At 32.5% G+C, this 23,025-nt stretch overlaps 1 protein-coding gene across 1 annotated transcript in view; it reads right to left on the bottom strand.

The window, feature by feature from the left end:
* Nucleotides 1-6,938: 6,938 nt before the first annotated feature.
* The window catches only part of LOC127723711 (succinate--CoA ligase [GDP-forming] subunit beta, mitochondrial-like), a 35,671-nt gene continuing 19,584 nt past the window's right edge, over nt 6,939-23,025 (bottom strand). Inside the window, exons 9-11 of the mRNA XM_052230465.1 lie at nt 16,273-16,415; nt 15,534-15,654; nt 6,939-10,941 (exon numbers count right to left, since the gene is read on the bottom strand). Of these exons, the coding sequence (XP_052086425.1) occupies nt 10,808-10,941; nt 15,534-15,654; nt 16,273-16,415 (398 nt within the window). The 3' untranslated portion in view covers nt 6,939-10,807. The remainder of the gene's footprint in view (nt 10,942-15,533; nt 15,655-16,272; nt 16,416-23,025) is intronic.

Here is a 23,025-nt window from a genome sequence, read left to right as displayed (position 1 = left end):
AACGTTTAAACCCGCTGCATTGTTATGCACCTGTCCTAAGTCAGGATCCTGTTGTTCAGTAGTTGTCGTCTGTTGGTGAGGTTCATAAGTGTTTCTCGTTTCTCGTTTTTTTTTTTATAGATTAGACCGTTGGTTTTCCTGTTTGAATTGTTTTACACTTGTCATGTTGGGGCCCTTTATAGCTTGCTGTTCGGTGTGAGCAAAGGCTCGGTGTTGAAGGCCGTACTTTGACCTATAATTGTTTACTTTTTACACATTGTGACTTGGGTGGATAGTTGTCTCATTGGCACTCATACCATAGCTTCTTATTCATATATAAAGCATTTAACGTGATCATGCTGAAAAGTTTATAATTATTTTTTCTTTACAACTAAGGGCCGAGTGGTCTAAGTAGTCGATCGAACTACTGTATCACTAGCCTGTCAACACTGAGGTTGTGAGTTCGAATCCAGCACGTGGCAGGTGCGCTCGACTCCAATCTTAATTCACTAAGATTGTCAGTTTTCCTACCGAATGTCGGTGGTTCTCTCCGGGCACTCCGACTTCCTCCACAAATAAAAACTGACCGCCACGAATTAGCACAACAGTGCTGAAAGTTGTATCAATCTTTACTAATAATTTAATACTATATTTCTAGATATTTAAAACATCGTAAACGTCATGAAACAGACACTGCCAAGTACGAATACTCAGTTAAACATGTAGTATCTTATATTAAGAGTATCTAGGAAAACGCAAGTAAAGAGGCATCGTCTAAATTTTCAACTAAATTTCTTTATATGCTAGTATTAATTTGTGCTGGAAATGTACAGTAAAAATTATAAGATATAGAGTGACTGGTAACTAACCTATTTTTTGATGGAACTTAATCGCTTCATAATTTCTAGATAGATACCCGAACCGTTATTCCATCTCCAACTTATACCCTTTTCCCTCCAACAATACGGCATAATTGTGGCGCACCAAAACAAAAGTGATTCGCGAAAAGTTTCGATCAAATCCTGCGAATTTCATCGGTCTATCAGTGATGCAAATGCATTTTTCAATTTTACAGTGTAAATATCGTTTAAAAGTCTTACAGGGGTGACGAAATAGTTTTCTTACGGTATCCAATTGTTTAGCATGATGTTATTATCACAATTAGTGTGGACATATTGTTAATTTCCTACATGAGATTTTTACAGACATGTGGATTGAATTGTATAATTTTTTGCACTGTTAAATATATGATTTAAGAAGATACGATATAAGGTTTACACAGCTGTCAACTAATAATAATATCACTTGGTAAATGGGTTTTGATTGCTATGAAAAAGTTTCAGAAATAACAATCTTTTGTCCCTCTTTGAATTTTTGTCCTATTTGATTACAAGTTAAACCATGGCTTCAAGAAAGGCAGATCCAGTCAAACTCAACTCATAGAATTCATTGATGACCTAGCGAACAACATGAACGTGGGACAACAAACAGATGTACTGATAAGGGACTATGCCAAGACCTTTGATAAGGTAAACCATAGCTTATGTGTGAACAAATTACAAGCTTGTGGAATTAGAGGCAACAGAAATACGTGGATAAAAAACTGGCAGAGTGGAAGAACACAAACTATCGTATTAGAAGTATGTAATTCACATCAGTCTCATGAGTTTCATGAGTACCCTAGGGTCAGTCCTGTTGGTAAGCCTATTTCTCGATTATATCAATGACTTGTAGGAAGTTAAAGGCTACAGTTCGCCTGTTTGCAGATGACACTCGCCTACCTGACAATAGCATCCAAAAACTGTGGGGAAAGATTACAAGAAGACCTAAATAAACTAGCAAGATGGGAACAATTATTGGAGTATTAACACCTAATTATATGTCATTTTTTCATTGGACAGAACAATTTCATATCAGTCACTATTATGATTTCAAAATTATATCAAAGGGAATAGTTCAAAGGGTCACCAGCATTAACTTCTTGAACTCTAAAGCTTTCCAATATGCAATAAATTTATTTGGTATCCCTTTCAGTTAAGCTTAATAAAAAACAAGCGATTGCGCTTTACAGAAAGTATTAAAAGTGTTATGGCACAACAACTTCATAAAGGTATTACAGCAAATAAAAATGTAAGAGGAATTCAGCCGTAAGAACTTAAGGAATCCGAACGACAAAACATTTTGGAAATAGCATGGCCGCTCATGTACTTACCTGCAATCTTGGTGTCCACAAGCATTGGAAAATTAAAGATTGATCCTGGTTTGTAGAAAGCAATTATTCTAACCACCAGTTGTTGTCTCAGTTATATTCAAGAATGTTCCAGTCATATTGCTTACAGTTTTACTATAAAAGCATCCTGCTCGGTATAGACAGTGTTGTGTGAAAATTGTAAATGCTGTGAAACTACCAGTCAAATGACTAGCAGTTATTGAAATAAATCATAAAGCAAAACTACAAATACCTATTGGAATTTAAACTGTAATTCTGAAACTCAGTAAGTTGTTCAAATGCAACACACTATGTTTGCAACAGAACGATTCGTTTGATATTTGACTGTTTAAATTTTGAATTGACTGTAATGCTGTTTACTTAACGTCCAGTTGCAAAAAATTCTGGGATACTCAGGACAAAATGTCTGTTATTTAGAACACATTTCTGACGTTTATTATAGTATAGTCCTATGAGAAACTACAATGCTTCTCTTGTTGTCAACTTATTCCTTCATTCGTATGAGACAGTCTTCATACATGCGTCTTAGAATAATAAAGGTTACCATTATCCTTTAACTTTTCCTTTCGCTAGAAAGATAATGTCCGATAACGTAATGTCTTTTGTACCAAATAATAAGCCTGGTATCTTTGACAAGGTTTTACAATAGTTGGGTCGATGTTACTGCTGGTGGACGTTTCATCCGCGGGGGTATCACCATTCCAGTAGTCAACACTTTTGTATTGACATGAAATATCATTGATATGTTCATTTTCTATAAATTTGATTTTCTTTTCCCAGGAACCGGTTACCTTAACCGTATTTGGCACAACTTTTTGGTTTTAATGCTCTTCAACTTCGTATTTGGTTTGGCCTTCCAACTGTTTTGATTCGAGTGCCACTGATGAATCTGATGTAGACGAACCGATGAACTTTTTATAAGGCATCATCATTACGTCAGTTCCTGCTGAAGGAGTATATAATTCCAAATTGCACGATTTTCAAGGGCTGGCGTTTTCTATCCGAATTTTATTGATTAAGGGATGGTGCTTATAAGGAAGCTATTGAACCAATGACACATGATGATAAATTTGATTTCATCTCATCGACAATTTCACGGACGCCTTCAAACGTGTTTGACCGTATTGGATATAAGTGATATAGATGACCATGAAAATGTTACACTTGTAGCAACGATCCTGCTATCTTTTTTTTCGATTGTTACATTACCCGAATTCTTCTTGTCGTGGGCTCTCACGGGCAATTCCTTTTATATTGGACATGTATAGGAACTGTTTATGCTTCCGCAGTACTGTTGTTTATCCAAAGTGTTTTGTTGGGGTTTATGTTACCAATTTCCTATCTTCTTTGTTAAATGTTGTTAGTATGTTCATCGTTTCTCCTTCATGGTGCTGCCTTTCTTCGACATTTGGACTTTGGCTATCGCTTAGTATTTTCTTACTTTTTTCTAAACAATTATTTGATAGATCGTTGATTTTTGCGCATTACAAAGAAAGACTGACCAATTATACATATTGTCAAAGAAAAAAATATTCGAAAACCACAATAACAAATTTTAAGAGGTGAATTCTAACTGGGATACCACGGCGAGATGGAGAAAACACTCAAGTGTCTATATTAGTTACAAAGTTGAATGCCGGTGTTCAATAGAATTCTCACAAGTCCAGGTGTATAACAGACAAACATGGATGTAAAATCAATCGGTACCACAAAAACTCTGTGGGGAGTGATACTAAGTAGCATGCTATATGGATGCACCATCCTTCAAACGTTTTACAGTCACATCCAGTTGTTATTGTAACAGGTAGGAATATGAAAAACCGAAAACTGCGTCAAATTGTAGACATGTATCTATGACAGAGTTAAAATGTCAATATAGACAATAAAAGAGACAAGAAACGTTTCACGAAAGAAGTTGATACTGTGACATTCACACTTCTGGTCAGGTGAGGTAAAAAGAGTAAAAACATTGAAATGTCATGCTTGCTTTACTGATTATGAATGATTTTTTTTTGTTACAAGTTTTTAAGATCATGTTCTTTCTATATGTATTACATATACATTGCAATATCAATGATCTTACAAAATGTCAGATTACCCTCTCTGAAGCACGTATAAACATTATGACCGTGTTATACACCTAAATTAGTTGACCTGTGACTTTTAGTATCCGAGAAGGTCAGTGTTGTGAATGTGCACTGGTGGTTCCCAAGTACTAGTTTAATGTCAGTTTTATATTTTGAGAGTTTAAAATATGATATTATGTATTTATTTATAGTTTCTGTTACTTTCAAGCGTACAAAAAGCGTACGTTTCACTTTTAGTTATTAACTGTATTATCAATGTCAAAAATGGCGCAATTTCGTCATGCACTGTTCAAAGCGCAGCCATTTGGTAAATATTCTAAGTATGGATCCAAAACTACACAAGAAGCATTAGCTAAAATAAATATATGCTTTATCTTAATAGATTTTCTTATTTTCTTACGAAGCAAGGATCATTTTGAGTCGAGGACTCCTATGTTTTCTGTCAGCTTTTGACGTTTCATTTCTGTTGCTGCTTAGAATATTTACTTCCGGTATTTTAAAAATAATTACCAGTGCAAGGGTCAAATTCGTCAGTCTTTGCTGTTTACACTTTGGCGAGTGCAAAGACCCCGGGTGGTTCCCTACTTAGAGGTAAGAAGCAGCGCAGATAGCTATATGCCTCGCATGGTCTAAATTATTTACCATACAAATATAGTTTGACATTTCCCTATCCTAGTTAAAACACATGCTATATTTATATTTAGATCAGCTCCGCATTTTTGTGCAAATTTACATGGCAGCTTAAAATAGAAGTATATCTTTTGAATACTTTCGAAATTACATGTTACATTATTTCGATAGTTTACTATGTACATTGTTTCATTGTGCCGTAATAAATATATTATTTTCTACAACGAATTATTCATTTACGCTACCAATATTTACCGTGGAGAACGTAGGCCTGATAAAGGACAGACAACACTTTAGTTATTATTCATTGTAGTTACATTTTTTAGAGTATCCGTCGTATATATATGATTATAACTAGACAAACATAGCAAGAAGCAGAAATTACGACAGTCCCAATAAAGAAAACTTAATGTTGACTATAATTAACATTGACAGTCATTGATAGCTAGAAGAACCCTGTCAGACATTAATACCTTACAATTATTCTATACGCCAAATAGTGCTGACCTTTTACTTATAGTAGTTGAGAAACTGATCTAACCATTAAAACTTTGTTGACCAATAAACCATAATAAGGAGACCAGGGTCAGGTGAACCCTGTCAGACAGACATGCACACTATACAGTCAATCATTTGATAAAGGACTTTCCGTTTTGAATTTTCCTTGGAGTTCGGTATTTTTGATATTTTACATCTTTTTCACCTAATATAATTCACATATTACTTATAGTTTCTGCGAATCGATTATAAAGCTTAACATTAGCTATTCGACAAAAAAAATGAGTTCAAGGTCGGATGAATCCGGTCAGATAGAAATATACACCTTACAGTTATTCTTTAAACCAAATATAGTTATATATATTACTAATAGTATCCCAGATACTGACCTTACTATGAAAATTACTCCTTGAATTAGGAATCATTTAAAAAGGTCAAGGTCAAATGACCCCTGCCAGAGACATACAAGGAATATATATACTTATTTATAGTTGACCTATTTAGCATAGTACCTGAAAAAATGACCTCTTCAGGACAGCTAAAAATTAACCACTAAACCGTGAAAATGAGGTCATGGTCGGATGAATCTGGTCATACAGACATGTCCACCATACAAGTACACAATAATTCTATATACCTGAAATACTTTACCAATTACTTATACATACTAGTATCTCCGAAATGGACCTAATGACCAAGATTTTATCATCATCACTAAAACATGAATTGAGGTCTAGGTCATGTCAACCTGTTTACCTTGCACTTTCACTAATAATAACTTCCTAAAAAATCATATGAAAAAAAAAACTGTAGTTGTAGGCAATCACTGAACTATGAAATTAAGGTCAAGGACACCAGGCAAGATGACAATTTGTATTTAAAAAATACAGTTGTCCTATCACTCATTATATCTTAAAAATAATCTTAAAAAATCTTGCAACAAAAATCTTTAAAAAAATTAGGCAGTCACTGAACTATCAAAAATGAGGTCAAAGATGACAAAAATATGCCAGACAGAAACAGTCTATTAGGCATTTGTATAAAACATATGGATTATCCACCTATTCTACCCCTGAAACATAAAGATCTTTACAACTAGTTCACAGCCTTGCTACCCCTGGGGGATTAGTATCCCAGTCTTGCAGTTTGCATTCTGAACATTTCTAATGAGTGAAAAAAGATAAACCTTTAAACTTTGAGCACATCTTCATAATACTGGAGCTATGAATCTCAATTCTGTATGATTTAGGTAATAAATATTCCTGTGAGATTTAGAAAATAAATATTCCTGTGAGATTTAGAAAATAAATATTCCTGTGAGATTTAGGAAATATATATTCCTGTGAGATTTAGGAAATATATATTCCTGTGAGATTTAGGAAATAAATATTCCTGCGAGATAATATATATTCCTGTGAGATTTAGGAAATAAATATTCCACAAAGATTAAGGAAATATATGTACACCTGTGTCTTCCATCTCAGTAACAGTGTCAGAAACAAAATAACTAAGTCTAATAAAACCATTTTCTTTATTAATCAACAAATTTGTTTCTCTGATTTAATAGCAAAGAAAAATAGATACAAGAAAAATATCGAGAATGAGGAAGTAGAGATTACAAAAATTATGAAATGAACAGTTCAGTAAGAAACTTTTTGACATTCCTCAGTAGATGTTGAACACAGTTTTTAATTTTACTGAAAACAACTGTTATGATACCATTTAGATAGACTCAAATTTCTTGCAAATTTTATTTGTCCAAGATTAGTAATTTCCCTTATGATTTGTTATATAATGAATCATATTATCCTGTACTTATGAAATGTTTGTTTAAAATGTGTATTGTTTTTACTGTTAAAAGTGAAACAGATGGTAAATATAGGTAGTCCTAAAAAAATACGGATTTCAGTACAGTTTAAGTCCTGTATCCAATCATATTGTTTAGAAATTTATTCTTTAAAAGAGTTAACATTTTTGCTTCATTGAAACATTTATTTCATGTCTGATTATGATATATGTTGTGGTTGTTTCTTGCAAAATTTTGCTGTCCTTTCCATTCACTGAATATAATGATTGATTGATTGGTGTTTAATGCCACTTTCAGCATTAATGGATATTTTGTGGCAGTCATTGTTTATTGGTGGAGGAAGCTGGAGTGCCCAAAGAGAACCACAAACCTTCAGTAGGAAAACTGACAATCCTAGTCAATTAAGATTGGAGTCAAATGCACCTGCTACATGTGGGATTCAAATGCTGACTTTGAAAAGGTATCAAATCAGATGTTTCTAAAAAAAACAAAGATAGTTTGATTTGGAAAAAGAATTTTGATTGGATGTACATTGACACAAAAAGACTTTCAATTCTTTACAAATACAAGAAAAAATTCTTGATTTAAAAAACTATATTACAAACTTTGAAATTACAACCTCTTATAACTACATTGGCATATCCTACAACAAATTGTCCCTGAGTAGTTTCTTATTGATGTAATCATAAGTACATGCAAAATGAAACAAATCAATAGAACTGATAACTGAAAGATAAATGTTTTGACAAAGTAAATTAATGACCCACTATCACCACTGGCAGTGTTCTCCCTATAAAGGAGTATTTCAATAAGGCTCCCATACAGCCCCCTATTACTAGCTAAAATTTCAAATAAGGATTTATTGACCATTTCTTAAATAAATAATAGTTAAAACAATTACTAGTTAGGAAATACATGTAAGTCTGTTTGTTGAAAAATTAGGAATCAGCGTTCTTTTCAAGCCATCACAAATAGCACAACTTTTGATGGTTTACAAAATTAAATAAAAACCAAGTCAATCTCCATTGGTTTTTAGGACTGGAAACATACAGGCATATGTCAAAAAAAAGTTTTGACATAATGTTTTATTCATCAAATTACATATCTGACTGGAATATTTAATTTGTTGAACCCTGTGCTCTATGTTACCTACACATCAATGTGGTTGAAATCCAGAATATTTTGTCACTTTTCACCATAATCTCTATTTTTGCCCTATTTGTGGTGTAAATGTCAATGCTTTATATAAAGTAAAGATCAACTAAAATAATTCCCATTAATTTGCATACATGTCTATTAGTCAACTTGAACTACTTTTTAACTTAAAACAATGGTCTTAATCTATAAGATTACAAAAAGTTGATGTACAGAAATGTCTCATCTTCCCAATGAATTATGACTAAATAATATGTTGAAATTCTATGATTGATTGATTGATTGATTGGTTGGTGTTTAACACCACTTTCAGCACTATTTTGCTATTTGGTGGTGGTCAGTTTTCATTGGTTGAAGATGCCAGAGTGCCCAGAGAGAACCTTGACCTGATCGGAGGAAAACTGACAATCCTAGTCAATTAATATGTGCGGGATTCGAAATCACAACCTCAGTGTTGACAGGCTAGTGAAACAGTAGTACAACTACTTAGACCACTCAGTTACAGAGACCTTGAAATTCTATGATATAATGTTAAACTTCAATTAACAAAAAAAGAATCAACCATTGCAATCATATATACAGATATTAGATACTAAGTTTAACAAATACAGTAATTCAGAACTGACCTAATCAATAAAATTCATAGTGAATCAATGAATCATGAACATGAGGTCATGGTAAGGATGCTCCTGTCAGGTTCAATTAACACTTTGCAATGATTTTAAAGATTAACTTCAGTTGACCTTTTAGTTACCAATAGATTTACTTATTGGTTGTCCTAAGCCCAAAGCAGATTGTGGCCAATGAACCATGAAAATTAGTTCAAGGTCAGATAAACATATACATTTGCCCTATCATTTACATGATCTAGGAAACTGATGCAAGTAAAAAGCTAGATATTCACTTAAACAAGTTATTCAAATATGAAATTACTGACATATGCCAGACTGAAACGACCAAAAGTCATCTACAAACAAGATATAAATTGTTCTCCTTCTTTGATATTAATTATACAAATAGTCAACACAGCTGCTATATTAACAACATATGTCTTGCCTAAAGCCACAAGTGTTGTAGTTGAAACAAAAAAAATGATAAATCCGAAATTTATAAAAAACGAAAGGGACCTCACGTCAATAGATATAAACAATTCACCAAAGTTTCATGCATATTGGTTAAAGCGTTTTTGAATTAATGTCTGACATGTTGACGACAGACAGACGGATGGACAGAAGGTCAACGATAATATAATACGTCCCATAAACGGGCGTATAAAAACCAAGTGAAACTGCGAGCTTCTGCTCCCTGATGATACCCCCGCCCAAATATTTCGGTAAACAGGAAGTTGTTGAGTGATGAATCTGAAAACGCATCACACCGTACAGATGACTTATATAAACCCTGAAACCAAATTTCAAAAATCCTTGTATTGTAGTTCCTGGGGAAAATGTGACGAAAATTTTCAACTTGGCTATCATGTGTAAAATGATACAAGTGTACGGTTAACAGGAAGTTGTTGAGTAATGAATCTGAAAACGCATCACACAGTATAGCTGACTTATATAAACCCTGAAACCAAATTTCAGAAATGTAGTTCCTGAGAAAGATGCAACGAAAATATTCATGGGACGGACGGACAAACGGACTGACGGATGGATGAATAAGACAGAGGTAAAACAGTATACCCCCACTTTTTTAAAGCGGCGGTATAATTACTAGTTGTGTGAATTTCAGTAAAAGGAATGTGTGCTGCCAAAAGGACAAAATACAACTTGTGACATAACCATATCAAAATGTGAACAGTATGGTATAAAATGATATAAATAATAGATTTATAAAACTTCATGCATAATACACATTCATTATAAAAATACACAACTTCAAAGGAACAAAGTCTTTTCAACTCTTTGGTCCATTAATTCTTAACTGTATGCTGTAAGAGACTCAGAGTGAAGTGAAAAATACAGTAAACAATAACAAAGGATTTAAATGAATTAAAATACTAATTGGATATATTGCTGTTAAATCTAATCTTTTTTTACCCTAATTTGAGAAACTAATTCCCTCCCATAAAGATTGTATACCTAATTTAAGGATGTTCTCTAGTCTTGATTTTGACTTTTTGTCAGATATTCGGAATTCTCTGGTTTTATCCAAGTGGTGCCATTAACAAATTTTGCCCGCTAACCACTACTTTCCTGTTCATAATTTTATTACATATAGTTTTTAAAAAGGCATTATTATTTTGAAACAGAGTAGCAAACATCCTTAAGAATACATTTCTTCAGTGTAAAGTCTACAACCAACCTATAACCTACATCACCCTGATTAAATATAAATTTGCCACATAATTTACTGTTAATTATAAAAAGATCACAGTCATCAATTAATCTATTGTAAAAATCCTAAACTGTCATCAGATCACGATTTTTCAGCTTGAATATATGCTTGTGCATTCTGTACAGCCAGTTGTGCGGCATGATCAAAGCCATCAGCAACTTGTATGTCTAAATCACTTTCTTTCATTATCTTCCTAGCAGCCTCTACATTTCTACCTGAAATTGAAAATATAAATCTAAATCATAACTAGGCAGAACCAAATAGATTAGTCACCAATAATGGTGTAAAAAATTATTTTGTAGTAGTTCTTTACTGATAAATCTTTAAATAACAGGCAGACAGATACCTGAAAAAGTCCCTATAACAGGTGACAAGTGTAGAATCTAGTGAAAACACTTGCACATTATAAATAAATAAAAGCAAATGTTTGACTCATGAAAAATTACTTTTTTCTACATAATTTAATAAAAAATTTAATTATAAATCGTTTTAAATCGGAATCGGTGAATGTCTTTGCTGAAAAATTATTAGATAATGAAGTTACTTGTCATAGAATAGAATTTCTTTATAATATTACTTAAGCGAGGGTTTTTTAATTTGTTAGATAACAGATCCGCCGACCAAATTTTTCTAATTTTCAGAAAAAAAAATAAAATTGACATTTTATGCTTTTTTATTTCCGCCGATCCTAACAAGTACATTATTCCTGAAATATAAATAAAAATACCTACTTAGCAGCTTTTTCATGAAATAAAATGCATTAAACATTGACAGAAATAATTACCAATTGTGTTCTAATATAATAAAAATCAAAAAATAATCCAGTTTCTAAAAATAGACACTTTAAATGTTGATTGCGCAAATAATTTCATTTCAGTCATACAGGTTTTAGTTTAGGTAATGTCTGACAAATATCACATTTTCTGGACCCTTGACAGGTAAACATTGGTACTAAAGTGACATAAGGTATACATTTCTATATAGTTGAAGACTGTATGTTGAAATCTAGGTGTCTTTGAGCTTAATTGTGTCATTGGATGATTTTTTCCATGGAACCCTGTGACTAGACTGTGATTGCTTCTGTCAGTGTAAAAGTGTAATGTTGTCTGTAAAAAGTCAGTTCATTTATCAGTAAAGTACTGAGATTATTTGAAAAAATAAAACTTTTAGATGCTATTTCTTGATCTAGAAGATCAGCTTCTGTCAAATTTCATAACAATCAATGAAGGTGTATAAATTCTTTTTGTCAAAAAAGTATAATCCCATACTGTATGTAAATGCTAATTGCAAAAAACTAAAATCATCCATCAATACAATACTGAATAAAATGCTTCGCTGGGCGCAGCTTGATACGACCGCAGAGGTCGAACCCTGAACAGTTGGGGCAAGTATGGACACAACATTCAAGCTTGATACAGCTCTGAATTTGGATTGTGATTAAATATTTGACACAGCATAGGTTTCTGACACAGAAAGAATGTGGTCTAAGAATTTCAATTTTTTTAATTTACCTATTATGGTCCAATGCCCAAAATCAAAATACATGGTTAGATTCAGCATATCAAAGAACCCCATATATTCAATTTTTGTTGAAATCAAACAAAGTTTAATTTTGGACCCCAACTTGGACAAACTTGAAAACTGGTCCCATAATCAAAAATCTAAACACATGTTTAGATTCAGCATATCAAAGTACCCCAAGAATTCAATTTTTGTTAAAATCAAACTAAGTTTAATTTTGGACCCTTTGGACCTTAATGTAGACCAATTTAAAAAACGGGACCCAAAATTAAAAATCTAAAAACACGGTTAGATTTGGCATATCAAAGAACCCCAATAATTCAATTTTTGATGAAATCAAACAAAGTTTAATTTTGGACTCTTTTGACCTCAATATGAACCAATTTGATAGCGGGTCCACAAAATAAAAAATCTAAATACATGGTAAGATTCAGCATATCAAAGAACCCCATATATTCAATTTTTGTTGAAATCAAACAAAGTTTAATTTTGGACCCCAATTTGGACCAACTTGAAAACTGGGCCAAAAATCTAAAATCTAAATACATGTTTAGATTCAGCATATCAAAGAACCCCATATATTCAATTTTTGTTGAAATCAAACAAAGTTTAATTTTGGACCCCAACTTGGACAAACTTGAAAACTGGTCCCATAATCAAAAATCTAAACACATGCTTAGATTCAGCATATCAAAGAACCCCAAAAATTCAATTTTTGTTAAAATCAAACTAAGTTTAATTTTGGACCTTAATGTAGACCAATTTAAAAAACGGGACCCAAAATTAAAAATCTAAATACACGGTTAGATTTGGCATATCAAAGAACCCCAATAATTCAATTTTTGATGAAATCAAACAAAGTTTAATTTTGGACCCTTTTGACCTCAATATGAACCAATTTGATAGCGGGCCCACAAATAAAAAATCTAAATACATGGTAAGATTCAGCATATCAAAGAACCCCATATATTCAATTTTTGTTGAAATCAAACAAAGTTTAATTTTGGACCCCAATTTGGACCAACTTGAAAACTGGGCCAAAAATCTAAAATCTAAATACATGTTTAGATTCAGCATATCAAAGAACCCCATATATTCAATTTTTGTTGAAATCAAACAAAGTTTAATTTTGGACCCCAACTTGGACCAACTTGAAAACTGGGCCCATAATCAAAAATCTAAACACATGTTTAGATTCAGCATATCAAAGAACCCCAAGAATTCAATTTTTGTTAAAATCAAACTAAGTTTAATTTTGGACCCTTTTGACCTTAATGTAGACCAATTTAAAAACGGGACCCAAAATTAAAAATCTAAATACACGGTTAGATTCAGCATATCAAAGAACCCCATATATTCAATTTTTGATGAAATCAAACAAACTTTAATTTTGGACCCTTTTGACCTCAATATGAACCAATTTGATAGCGGGTCCACAAATAAAAAATCTAAATACATGGTTAGATTCAGCATATCAAAGAACCCCAAGAATTCAATTTTTGATGAAATCAAACAAAGTTTAATTTTGGACCCTTTTGACCTCAATGTGGACAAAGTTGATAATGGGGCCCAAAAATCAAAAATCTAAATACATGGTTAGATTCAGCATATCAAAGAACCACATATATTCAATTTTTGTTGAAATCAAACAAAGTTTAATTTTGGACCCCGATTTGGACCAACTTGAAAACTGGGCCCATAATCAAAAATCTAAATACATGTTTAGATTCAGCATATCAAAGAACCCTAAATATTCAATTTTTGTTAAAATCAAACTAAGTTTAATTTTGGACCCTTTTGACCTTAATGTAGACCAATTTGAAAACGGAACCAAAAATTAAGAATCTAAATACACGTTAGATTCGGCATATCAAAGAACCCCAATAATTCAATTTTTGATGAAATCAAACAAAGTTAAATTTTGGACCCTTTGGACCTCAATGTGGACCAATTTAAAAACGGGGCCCAAAATCCAAAAACTTAATACTTGGTTAGATTCAGCATATTAAAGAACCCCAAGAATTTAAGAATAAAACCCCATTGAAATTGATCAAGAAATAAGCAATTTATACGAAGTATCTTCTTTTGCACAATACTGTGCAATTGAATATTTCTTGCTATTGTGCAATACTGTACAATTGACAATTTCTTGCTATTGCGCAATATTGTGCTATTGGATATTTCTTGCTATTGCGCAATACTGTGCAATTGAAGATTTCTTGCTATTGCGCAATACTGTGCAATTGAAGATTTCTTGCAATTGTGCAATACTGTGCAATTGAAAATTTCTTGCTATTGCACAATACTTATTATATAATAATTTACACATCCTGTTTGGTGTGTATCTCCTACCATATCATTATTATTTGCTTTTAAATATTAATCAGAAATAACCAACTTAAAATGGTAAATTTTAAAAGAAAAAAAAAAAGGAAAAAAAGAAAAAAAAAAATCCCCCCCCCCCAAATTTTTTGAACCCCCTTATGATTCATCACCCCCAAACTCAATCCCAGCCTTCCCTTTGTGGTATGGTACCTTGCAGTACAATTTCAGAGAGATCCATACACTTGAACACAAGTTATTGTCAGGAAACTAGAAAAATGCTTATTTTTGGCCCCTTTTTGGCCCCCTATTCCTAAACATTTCGGGCAATTACCCACAAACTCAATTCCAGCTTTCCCTTTGTGATATGGAACCTTGTAGTACAATTTCAGAAATATCCAAACACTTACACACAAGTTATTGTCATGAAACTAGAAAAATGCTTGTTTTTTGCCCCTTTTTTGGCCCCTAATTCCTAAAATTTTGAGGCAATTACCCCCAAAATCAATAACAGCCTTCCCTTTGTGATATGGAACCTTGTGGTACAATGTCAGAGAGATCCATACACTTACACACAAGTTATTGTCTGGAAGTTACAAAAATGCTTATTTTTGGCCCCTTTTTGGCCCCTAATTCCTTAACTGTTGGTACCATAACCCCCAAAATCAATCCCAACCTTCCTTTCGTGGTATTGAACCTTATGGTAAAATTTCATGGAGATCCAAAAAATTTTCAATTTTTGCGGTCGTATAAAAAGGAAAAAAAAATTATTTTCAAAATTTGGCTTGAGACATTATCTCTTAATCATAAACAATCTTCTGCCAAAAGTTCATAAATTCTATGAAGGTTTGACAAAATAATTGATGGCTAACTCACTTTACTAGATTTTTGTATCTAGAAGTACAAATACTATGAACTAAAACTGTCACAAAATATATTTCAATTACAGGGATAACATTCATACCTTCAAGTCTGACAACCAGTGGCAACTGTAGATTTATCTTTTTACAGGCTTCGACAATACCTTTGGCTACAGTAGCACAATCAACAATGCCACCAAAAACATTGACTAGAATTGTTTTTACCTGGAAAATAAATAATTCATTGTGAAGCACACAGTAGATATTTGATTTTTCATAATATTAATACCACCAAAAATACTTGGTGTGATGGAAGATTACCATGTGATAAAAAATTATTTATTCAAAACTGTGAATATAATTTTATTTTTGGGTTATTAATTTTTGTGCAAATTTACTATATGCTTGTATGTACACTTTGGCAAAACTATGAAATTACACGTTTTCCTCAATCTACGAAAATGAATGAATCCACAGTATACAGAATGTATTGTAAACTTAAATTTAAATGACTATGACTTTCAAATTTTGATAAACATTCAAATTTAACTACTGAAAAAGCTAAAGCTTTATATATCATATTGGATACTTTATTCTAATATCAGATCTGTGATACAATATTGACCTAGTTTCGTATTGAAAAGTGAATGAAAGTTCTGTTTTGCTTCAATAGAATTCATTGAAAATTAGCCCATGTTAAGTTATTAATGAAGGTTAAGGAACTATTTATTGCTTAAAACAATTGCATTATAGTAAAATTTCCTTTTGCAAGTTTCAAGGCTAAACAATTAGTATCTGCTAGTTTTATAACATACTGTGCTACTAGTAGGAACTGCAACTTACGTGAGCATCCCCTGTGAGAAGATGAAAAGCATCATGAACTTGCTGTTCTGATACACCCCCTCCAACATCCAGGAAGTTAGCAGGTTCACCTCCATGTAATTTTATAATATCCATGGTAGCCATGGCAAGTCCAGCACCATTTACTACAAAATAAGCATGAAAATAAATAATGATATATAATAAGAGGCTTTTAAGAATCTCACCTGTCAAAAATGGAACTTGAAAATTAGTCATTTAAGGGCAAAAAGTCCTTTCAGGAGTCAACAGACAGTCATGTTGGCATTTTTCTTGATCAGTTTTGCTGTTTTCAGTTTCTACCTATATATTATAGTTTTTGAGATAATAGGCAAAAACTCATTAATTACTTAAAATTGTCATTAATGGACAATAACTACTATAAGAAGTCATTCAATTGTCTCGGTCATTCAGCATTTTTGTTGATCTTGTATAGCTGATTATTTTTGACGTTCACAGTTTCTACCTATTTATTATAGTTTTAAATATAATAGACAAAAATTTGTAAACTAGTCAAAAATCATCATTTAAGGACAATAACTTCTATAAGAAGTCATCTCTTAGTTTTTGTGTAAAATGATGGAGGTAGATCTTACCATATGGAACATTTTTCCCTGGTCAAATTTTCTCTATTTATTAAGGTTCTCAAGATATTAGACAAGACATACATTTTATCTTTACATTCTATTCTAAGTCACTGTGGCCATGTTGGTTTATTGGCAGGAACAAATATCACAACTTCATACTGGATATCCTTAGAATCATTTGATTAAAGTTTGGTTGAAATTGGTCTAGTGGTTTGAGAGAAGATTTTTGTAGAAGTTTACAACGACAATAGCAACATTAAGATGCCAAATGATGGCAATAGCTACAGTATCATGACCCTTCGGATAACAGGAATATGTATTCTTCTATCTCAAAGTATTACATTTGACTTGGCAATGAAAATGCAGTTGTAAAGGTTTTAATACATAGGTTATAGGCTTGAAATGGCATACAACATGTAGATACATTATGATAGGCATTTTATCACTGACAAATTATATATCAATTAAATATTGATAGGCATTATATCACAGAATAAAATGCTTCGCTGGGGCGCAGCTTGATACGACCGCAGAGGTCGAACCCTGAACAGTTGGGGCAAGTATGGACACAACATTCAAGCTTGATACAGCTCTGAATTTGGATTGTTATTAAATATTTGACACAGCATAGGTTTCTGACACAGAAAGAATGTGGTCTAAGAACTTGAATTTTTTTAATTTACCTATTATGGTCCAATGTCCAAAATCAAAATACATGGTTAGATTCAGCATATCAAAGAACCCCATATTTTCAATTTTTGTTGAAATCAAACAAAGTTTAATTTTGGACCCCAACTTGGACCAACTTGAAAACTGGGCCCATAATCAAAAATCTAAACACATGTTTAGATTCAGCATATCAAAGAACCCCAATAATTCAATTTTTGCTAAAATCAAACTAAGTTTAATTTTGGACCCTTTGGACCTTAATGTAGACCAATTTAAAAAATGGGACTTAAAATTAAAAATCTAAATACACGGTTAGATTTGGAATATCAAAGAACCCCAATAATTCAATTTTTGATGAAATCAAACAAAGTTTAATTTTGGACCCTTTTGACCTCAATATGAACCAATTTGATAGCGGGACCCACAAATAAAAAATCTAAATTCATGGTTAGATTCAGCATATCAAAGAACCCCATATATTCAATTTTTGTTGAAATCAAAAAAAGTTTAATTTTGGACCCCAACTTGGACCAACTTGAAAACTGGGCCCATAATCAAAAATCTAAACACATGTTTAGATTTAGCATATCAAAGAACCCTAAGAATTCAATTTTTGTTAAAATCAAACTAAGTTTAATTTTGGACCCTTTGGACCTCAATGAAGACCAATTTTAAAAAATGGGACCCAAATTAAAAATCCAAAAACACGGTTAGATTTGGCATATCAAAGAACCCCAATAATTCAATTTTTGATGAAATCAAACAAAGTTTAATTTTTGACCCTTTTGACCTCAATATGAACCAATTTGATAGCGGGGCCCACAAATAAAAAATCTAAATACATGGTTAGATTCAGCATAACAAAGAACCTCATATATTCAATTTTCGTTGAAATCAAACAAAGTTTAATTTTGGACCCCAATTTGGACCAACTTGAAAACTGGGCCCATAATCAATAAAATGCTCCGCAGGGCGCAGCTTGATACCAACGCAGAGGTTGAAACCTGAACAGTTGGGGCAAGTATGGACACAACATTCAAGCTTGATACAGCTTTGCATTTGGATTGTGATTAAATATTTGACACAGCATAGGTTTCTGACACAGAATGAATGTGGTCTAAGAACTTAAAAATTTTAAATTGGACAGTCACCTATTATGGTCCAATATCCAAAATCTAAATACATGGTTAGATTCAGCATATCAAAGAACCCCAAGAATTCAATTTTTGATGAAATCAAACAAAGTTTAATTTTGGACCCTTTTGACCTCAATGTGGACAAAGTTGAAAACGCGGCCCAAAAATCAAAAATCTAAATACTTGGTTAGATTCAGCATATCAAAGAACCCCATATATTCAATTTTTGTTGAAATCAAACAAAGTTTAATTTTGGACCCCGATTTGGACCAACTTGAAAACTGGGCCCATAATCAAAAATCTAAATACATGTTTAGATTCAGCATATCAAAGAACCCTAAGAATTCAATTTTTGTTAAAATCAAACTAAGTTTAATTTTGGACCCTTTGGACCTTAATGTAGACCAATTTGAAAACGGAACCAAAAATTAAGAATCTAAATACATGGTTAGATTCGGCATATCAAAGAACCCCAATAATTCAATTTTTGATGAAATCAAACAAAGTTTAATTTTGGACCCTTTGGACCTCAATTTGGACCAATTAAAAAAACGGGGCCCAAAATCCAAAAACTAAATACACGGTTAGATTCAGCATATTAAAGAACCCCAAGAATTCAAGAATAAAACCCCATTGAAATTGGTCAAGAAATAAGCAATTTATACAAAGTATCTTCTTTTGCACAATACTGTGCAATTAAATATTTCTTGCTATTGCGCAATACTGTACAATTGACAATTTCTTGCTATTGCGCAATATTGTGCTATTGGATATTTCTTGCTATTGCGCAATACTGTGCAATTGAAGATTTCTTGCTATTGAGCAATACTGTGCAATTGAAGATTTCTTGCTATTGTGCAATACTGTGCAATTGGAAATTTCTTGCTATTGCACAATACTTATTATATAATAATTTACACATCCTGTTTGGTGTGTATCTCCTACCATATCATTATTATTTGCTTTTAAATATAAATCAGAAATAACCAACTTAAAATGGAAAATTTTAAAAGAAAAAAAAAATGAAAAAAAAAAAAAATCCCCCCCCCACAAATATTTTGAACCCCCTTATGATTCATCACCCCCAAACTCAATTCCAGCCTTCCCTTTGTGGAATGGTACCTTGCAGTACAATTTCAGAGAGATCCATACACTTGAACACAAGTTATTGTCTGGAAACTAGAAAAATGTGTTTTTTGGCCCCTTTTTGGCCCCAAATTCCTAAACGTTTAGGGCAATTACCCCCAAACTCAAACCCAGCTTTCCCTTTGTGATATGGAACCTTGTTGTACAATTTCAGAAAGATCCATACACTTACACACAAGTTATTGTCCTGAAACTAGAAAATTGCTTGTTTTTTGCCCCTTTTTGGCCCCTAATTCCTAAAATATTGAGGCAATTACCCCCATCATCAATCCCAGCCTTCCCTTTGTGGTATGGTACCTTGCAGTACAATTTCAGAGAGATCCATACACTTGAACACAAGTTATTGTCTGGAAACTAGAAAAATGCTTATTTTTGGCCCCTTTTTGGCCCCCAATTCCTAAATGTTTCGGCAATTACCCCCAAACTCAATTCCAGCTTTCCCTTTGTGATATGGAACCTTGTAGTACAATTTCAGAAAGATCCATACACTTACACACAAGTTATTGTTATGAAACTAGAAAAATGCTTGTTTTTTGCCCCTTTTTTGGCCCCTAATTCCTAAAATTTTGAGGCAATTACCCCCAAAATCAATCCCAGCATTCCTTTTGTGATATGGAACCTTGTGGTACAATGTCAGAGAGATCCATACACTAACACACAAGTTATGTCTGGAAGTTACAAAAATGCTTATTTTTGGCCCCTTTTTGGCCCCTAATTCCTTTACTGTTGGTACCATAACCCCCAAAAACAATCCCAACCTTCCTTTTGTGGTATTGAACCTTGTGGTAAAATTTCATAGAGATCCATTCACTTAAACTAAAGTTAGAGTGCGAAAACCAATGTGTCTTCGGACGACGCCGGACGACGCCAGACGACGACGACGACGACGACGACGACGACGACGACGACGCCGGACGACGACGACGCCAACGTCATACCAATATACGACCACAAAAATTTTTTTGCGGTCGTATAAAAACTATATATCAATTAAATATTGATAGGCATTATATCACTGACAAATTATATATCAATTAAATATTGATAGGCATTATATCACTGACAAATTATATATCAATTAAATATTGATAGGCATTATATCACAGAAAAACTATATATCAATTAAATATTGATAGGCATTAGATCACTGACAAATTATATATCAATCAAATATTGATAGGCATTAGATCACTGACAAATCATATATCAATTAAATATTGATAGGCATTAGATCACTGACAAATTATATATCAATCAAATATTGATAGGCATTAGATCACTGACAAATCATATATCAATTAAATATTGATAGGCATTAGATCACTGACAAATCATATATCAATTAAATATTGATAGGCATTATATCACTGACAAATTATATATCAATCAAATATTGATAGGCATTATATCACTGACAAATCATATATCAATTAAATATTGATTGGCATTTGATCACTGACAAAATATATATCAATTAAATATTGATACATCATGGACAGACATTAAATACACACCTTCTTTGGTCAAAACTGTCAGCAGACACATTTGTAAGGAACCATGCTTAAGGATGAATATATTAAAATGAATAGCAGATGGAAGAACAAAAGATAACAAGTGGCAAGTAAAAGGCTCAGGTGAGCTTAAAGTGCAACTTCAAATTGATTTTGTTTTTCAAGAGGTAAAATAAATGGAGAATGTGTCCCCATGGACACAGATGATGCCCCCGCTTGCATACAACATTATAAAGGGACATAACTCAAGAACGATAAAAGTGACGCTACCCAAATTTGTACTTGATCTAAGTTTTGTGGTAATAAGTATTGTGTATAAGTTTCATAACACTTGGTTGAGGCAAACTGAAGTTACAAAATGGAAACCAAAAATTCAGCAATTTTTTCGATTTAGAAAGGGGCATAACTTGATAATGGTTAAAGTGACACCACCAAAATTCAACTTGATCTGTGTTTTGTGGTAATAAGCATTGTGTATAAGTTTCATAACATTTGGTTGAAGCAACTTAAGTTAGAAAAAGGAAACTAAAAATTTTGCATTTTTTTTTCCATTTATTAAGGGGCATAACTCAAGAATGGTTAAATTGACCCCACCCAAATTCAAACTTGATCTGTATTTTGTGGTAATAAGCATTGTGTATAAGTTTCATAACATTTGATTGAGGCAAACTTAAGTTAGAGAACAGAAACTAAAATTTTTGCAATTTTTCCTTTTATAAAGGGGCATTACTCTAGAACGGTTTAAGTGACCCCACCAAAATTCAAACTTGATCTGTGTTTTGAGGTAATAAGCATTGTGTATAAGTTTTCATAACATTTAAGTTAGAGAACGAAAACTAAACATTTTGTATTTTTTTCCATTTATAAAGGGGCATAACTCTAGAATGGTTAGAGTGATGCTACCAAAATTCAAACTTGATCTGTATTTTGTGGTAATAAGCATTGTGTTTAAGTGTCATAACATTTGGTTGAGGCGTTAGAGAACGGAAACCAATTTTAGGAAGTATGGACGTATGTACGTACAGACAGACAAGGGTAAAACTTAATGCCCCCTCTGCTACGGCGGGGGCATAAAAATACATTAAAATATAAATTCCTCTTTTATGCTGAACAGTATTTTCTTTGCTAAACCTCTTCAGTTTTCAACTAAAACTAACCAATGAACAGTGTTTTAAAACAAGTCACACATTTTGAAAAAATACAAACAAACAAATAAAGTACTGGTATTAAAGAAGATACCATGGGAACTCAAAACTCATAAGTTGAAAGATAAACTGACAACACCACGGTAAAAACAAAAGACGTTGAAAAGACAAACAATCAACAATACACTGAACCCCACAAAAACCCAGTGGTGATCTCATTTAAAATGTCAAAATCATTGAAAAAAGACAGGCCTAGGGTCACAACAATTGGAATATATCCATTGTCATCTGTGAAACAGAATTGCATTAACGGTCAACCAACTCATGATAGCATCACATTTCTGTGAAATTTTGCTGTATCCAATACTTTAAATAATATCTAGGCCTGCTGCTCTTTCATGGACATATTAGTATATACATAGGCGTTGAAAATTTTTAAATATGACTAATTCTCAGAGTAACACAAGTTGTTCCAAGTTCTTAACATGATCAAATGAAATGTTTCTAAGTTAAGCAATTAAAGCATTATAAATTTTTTTTTAGA

Source organism: Mytilus californianus, unplaced genomic scaffold, assembly GCF_021869535.1.
Source record: "Mytilus californianus isolate M0D057914Y unplaced genomic scaffold, xbMytCali1.0.p SCAF_1, whole genome shotgun sequence".
NCBI lineage: Eukaryota > Metazoa > Mollusca > Bivalvia > Mytilida > Mytilidae > Mytilus > Mytilus californianus.
Note: the sequence above shows the minus strand (reverse complement) of the source record. Positions and strands in the feature narration are given on the sequence as shown.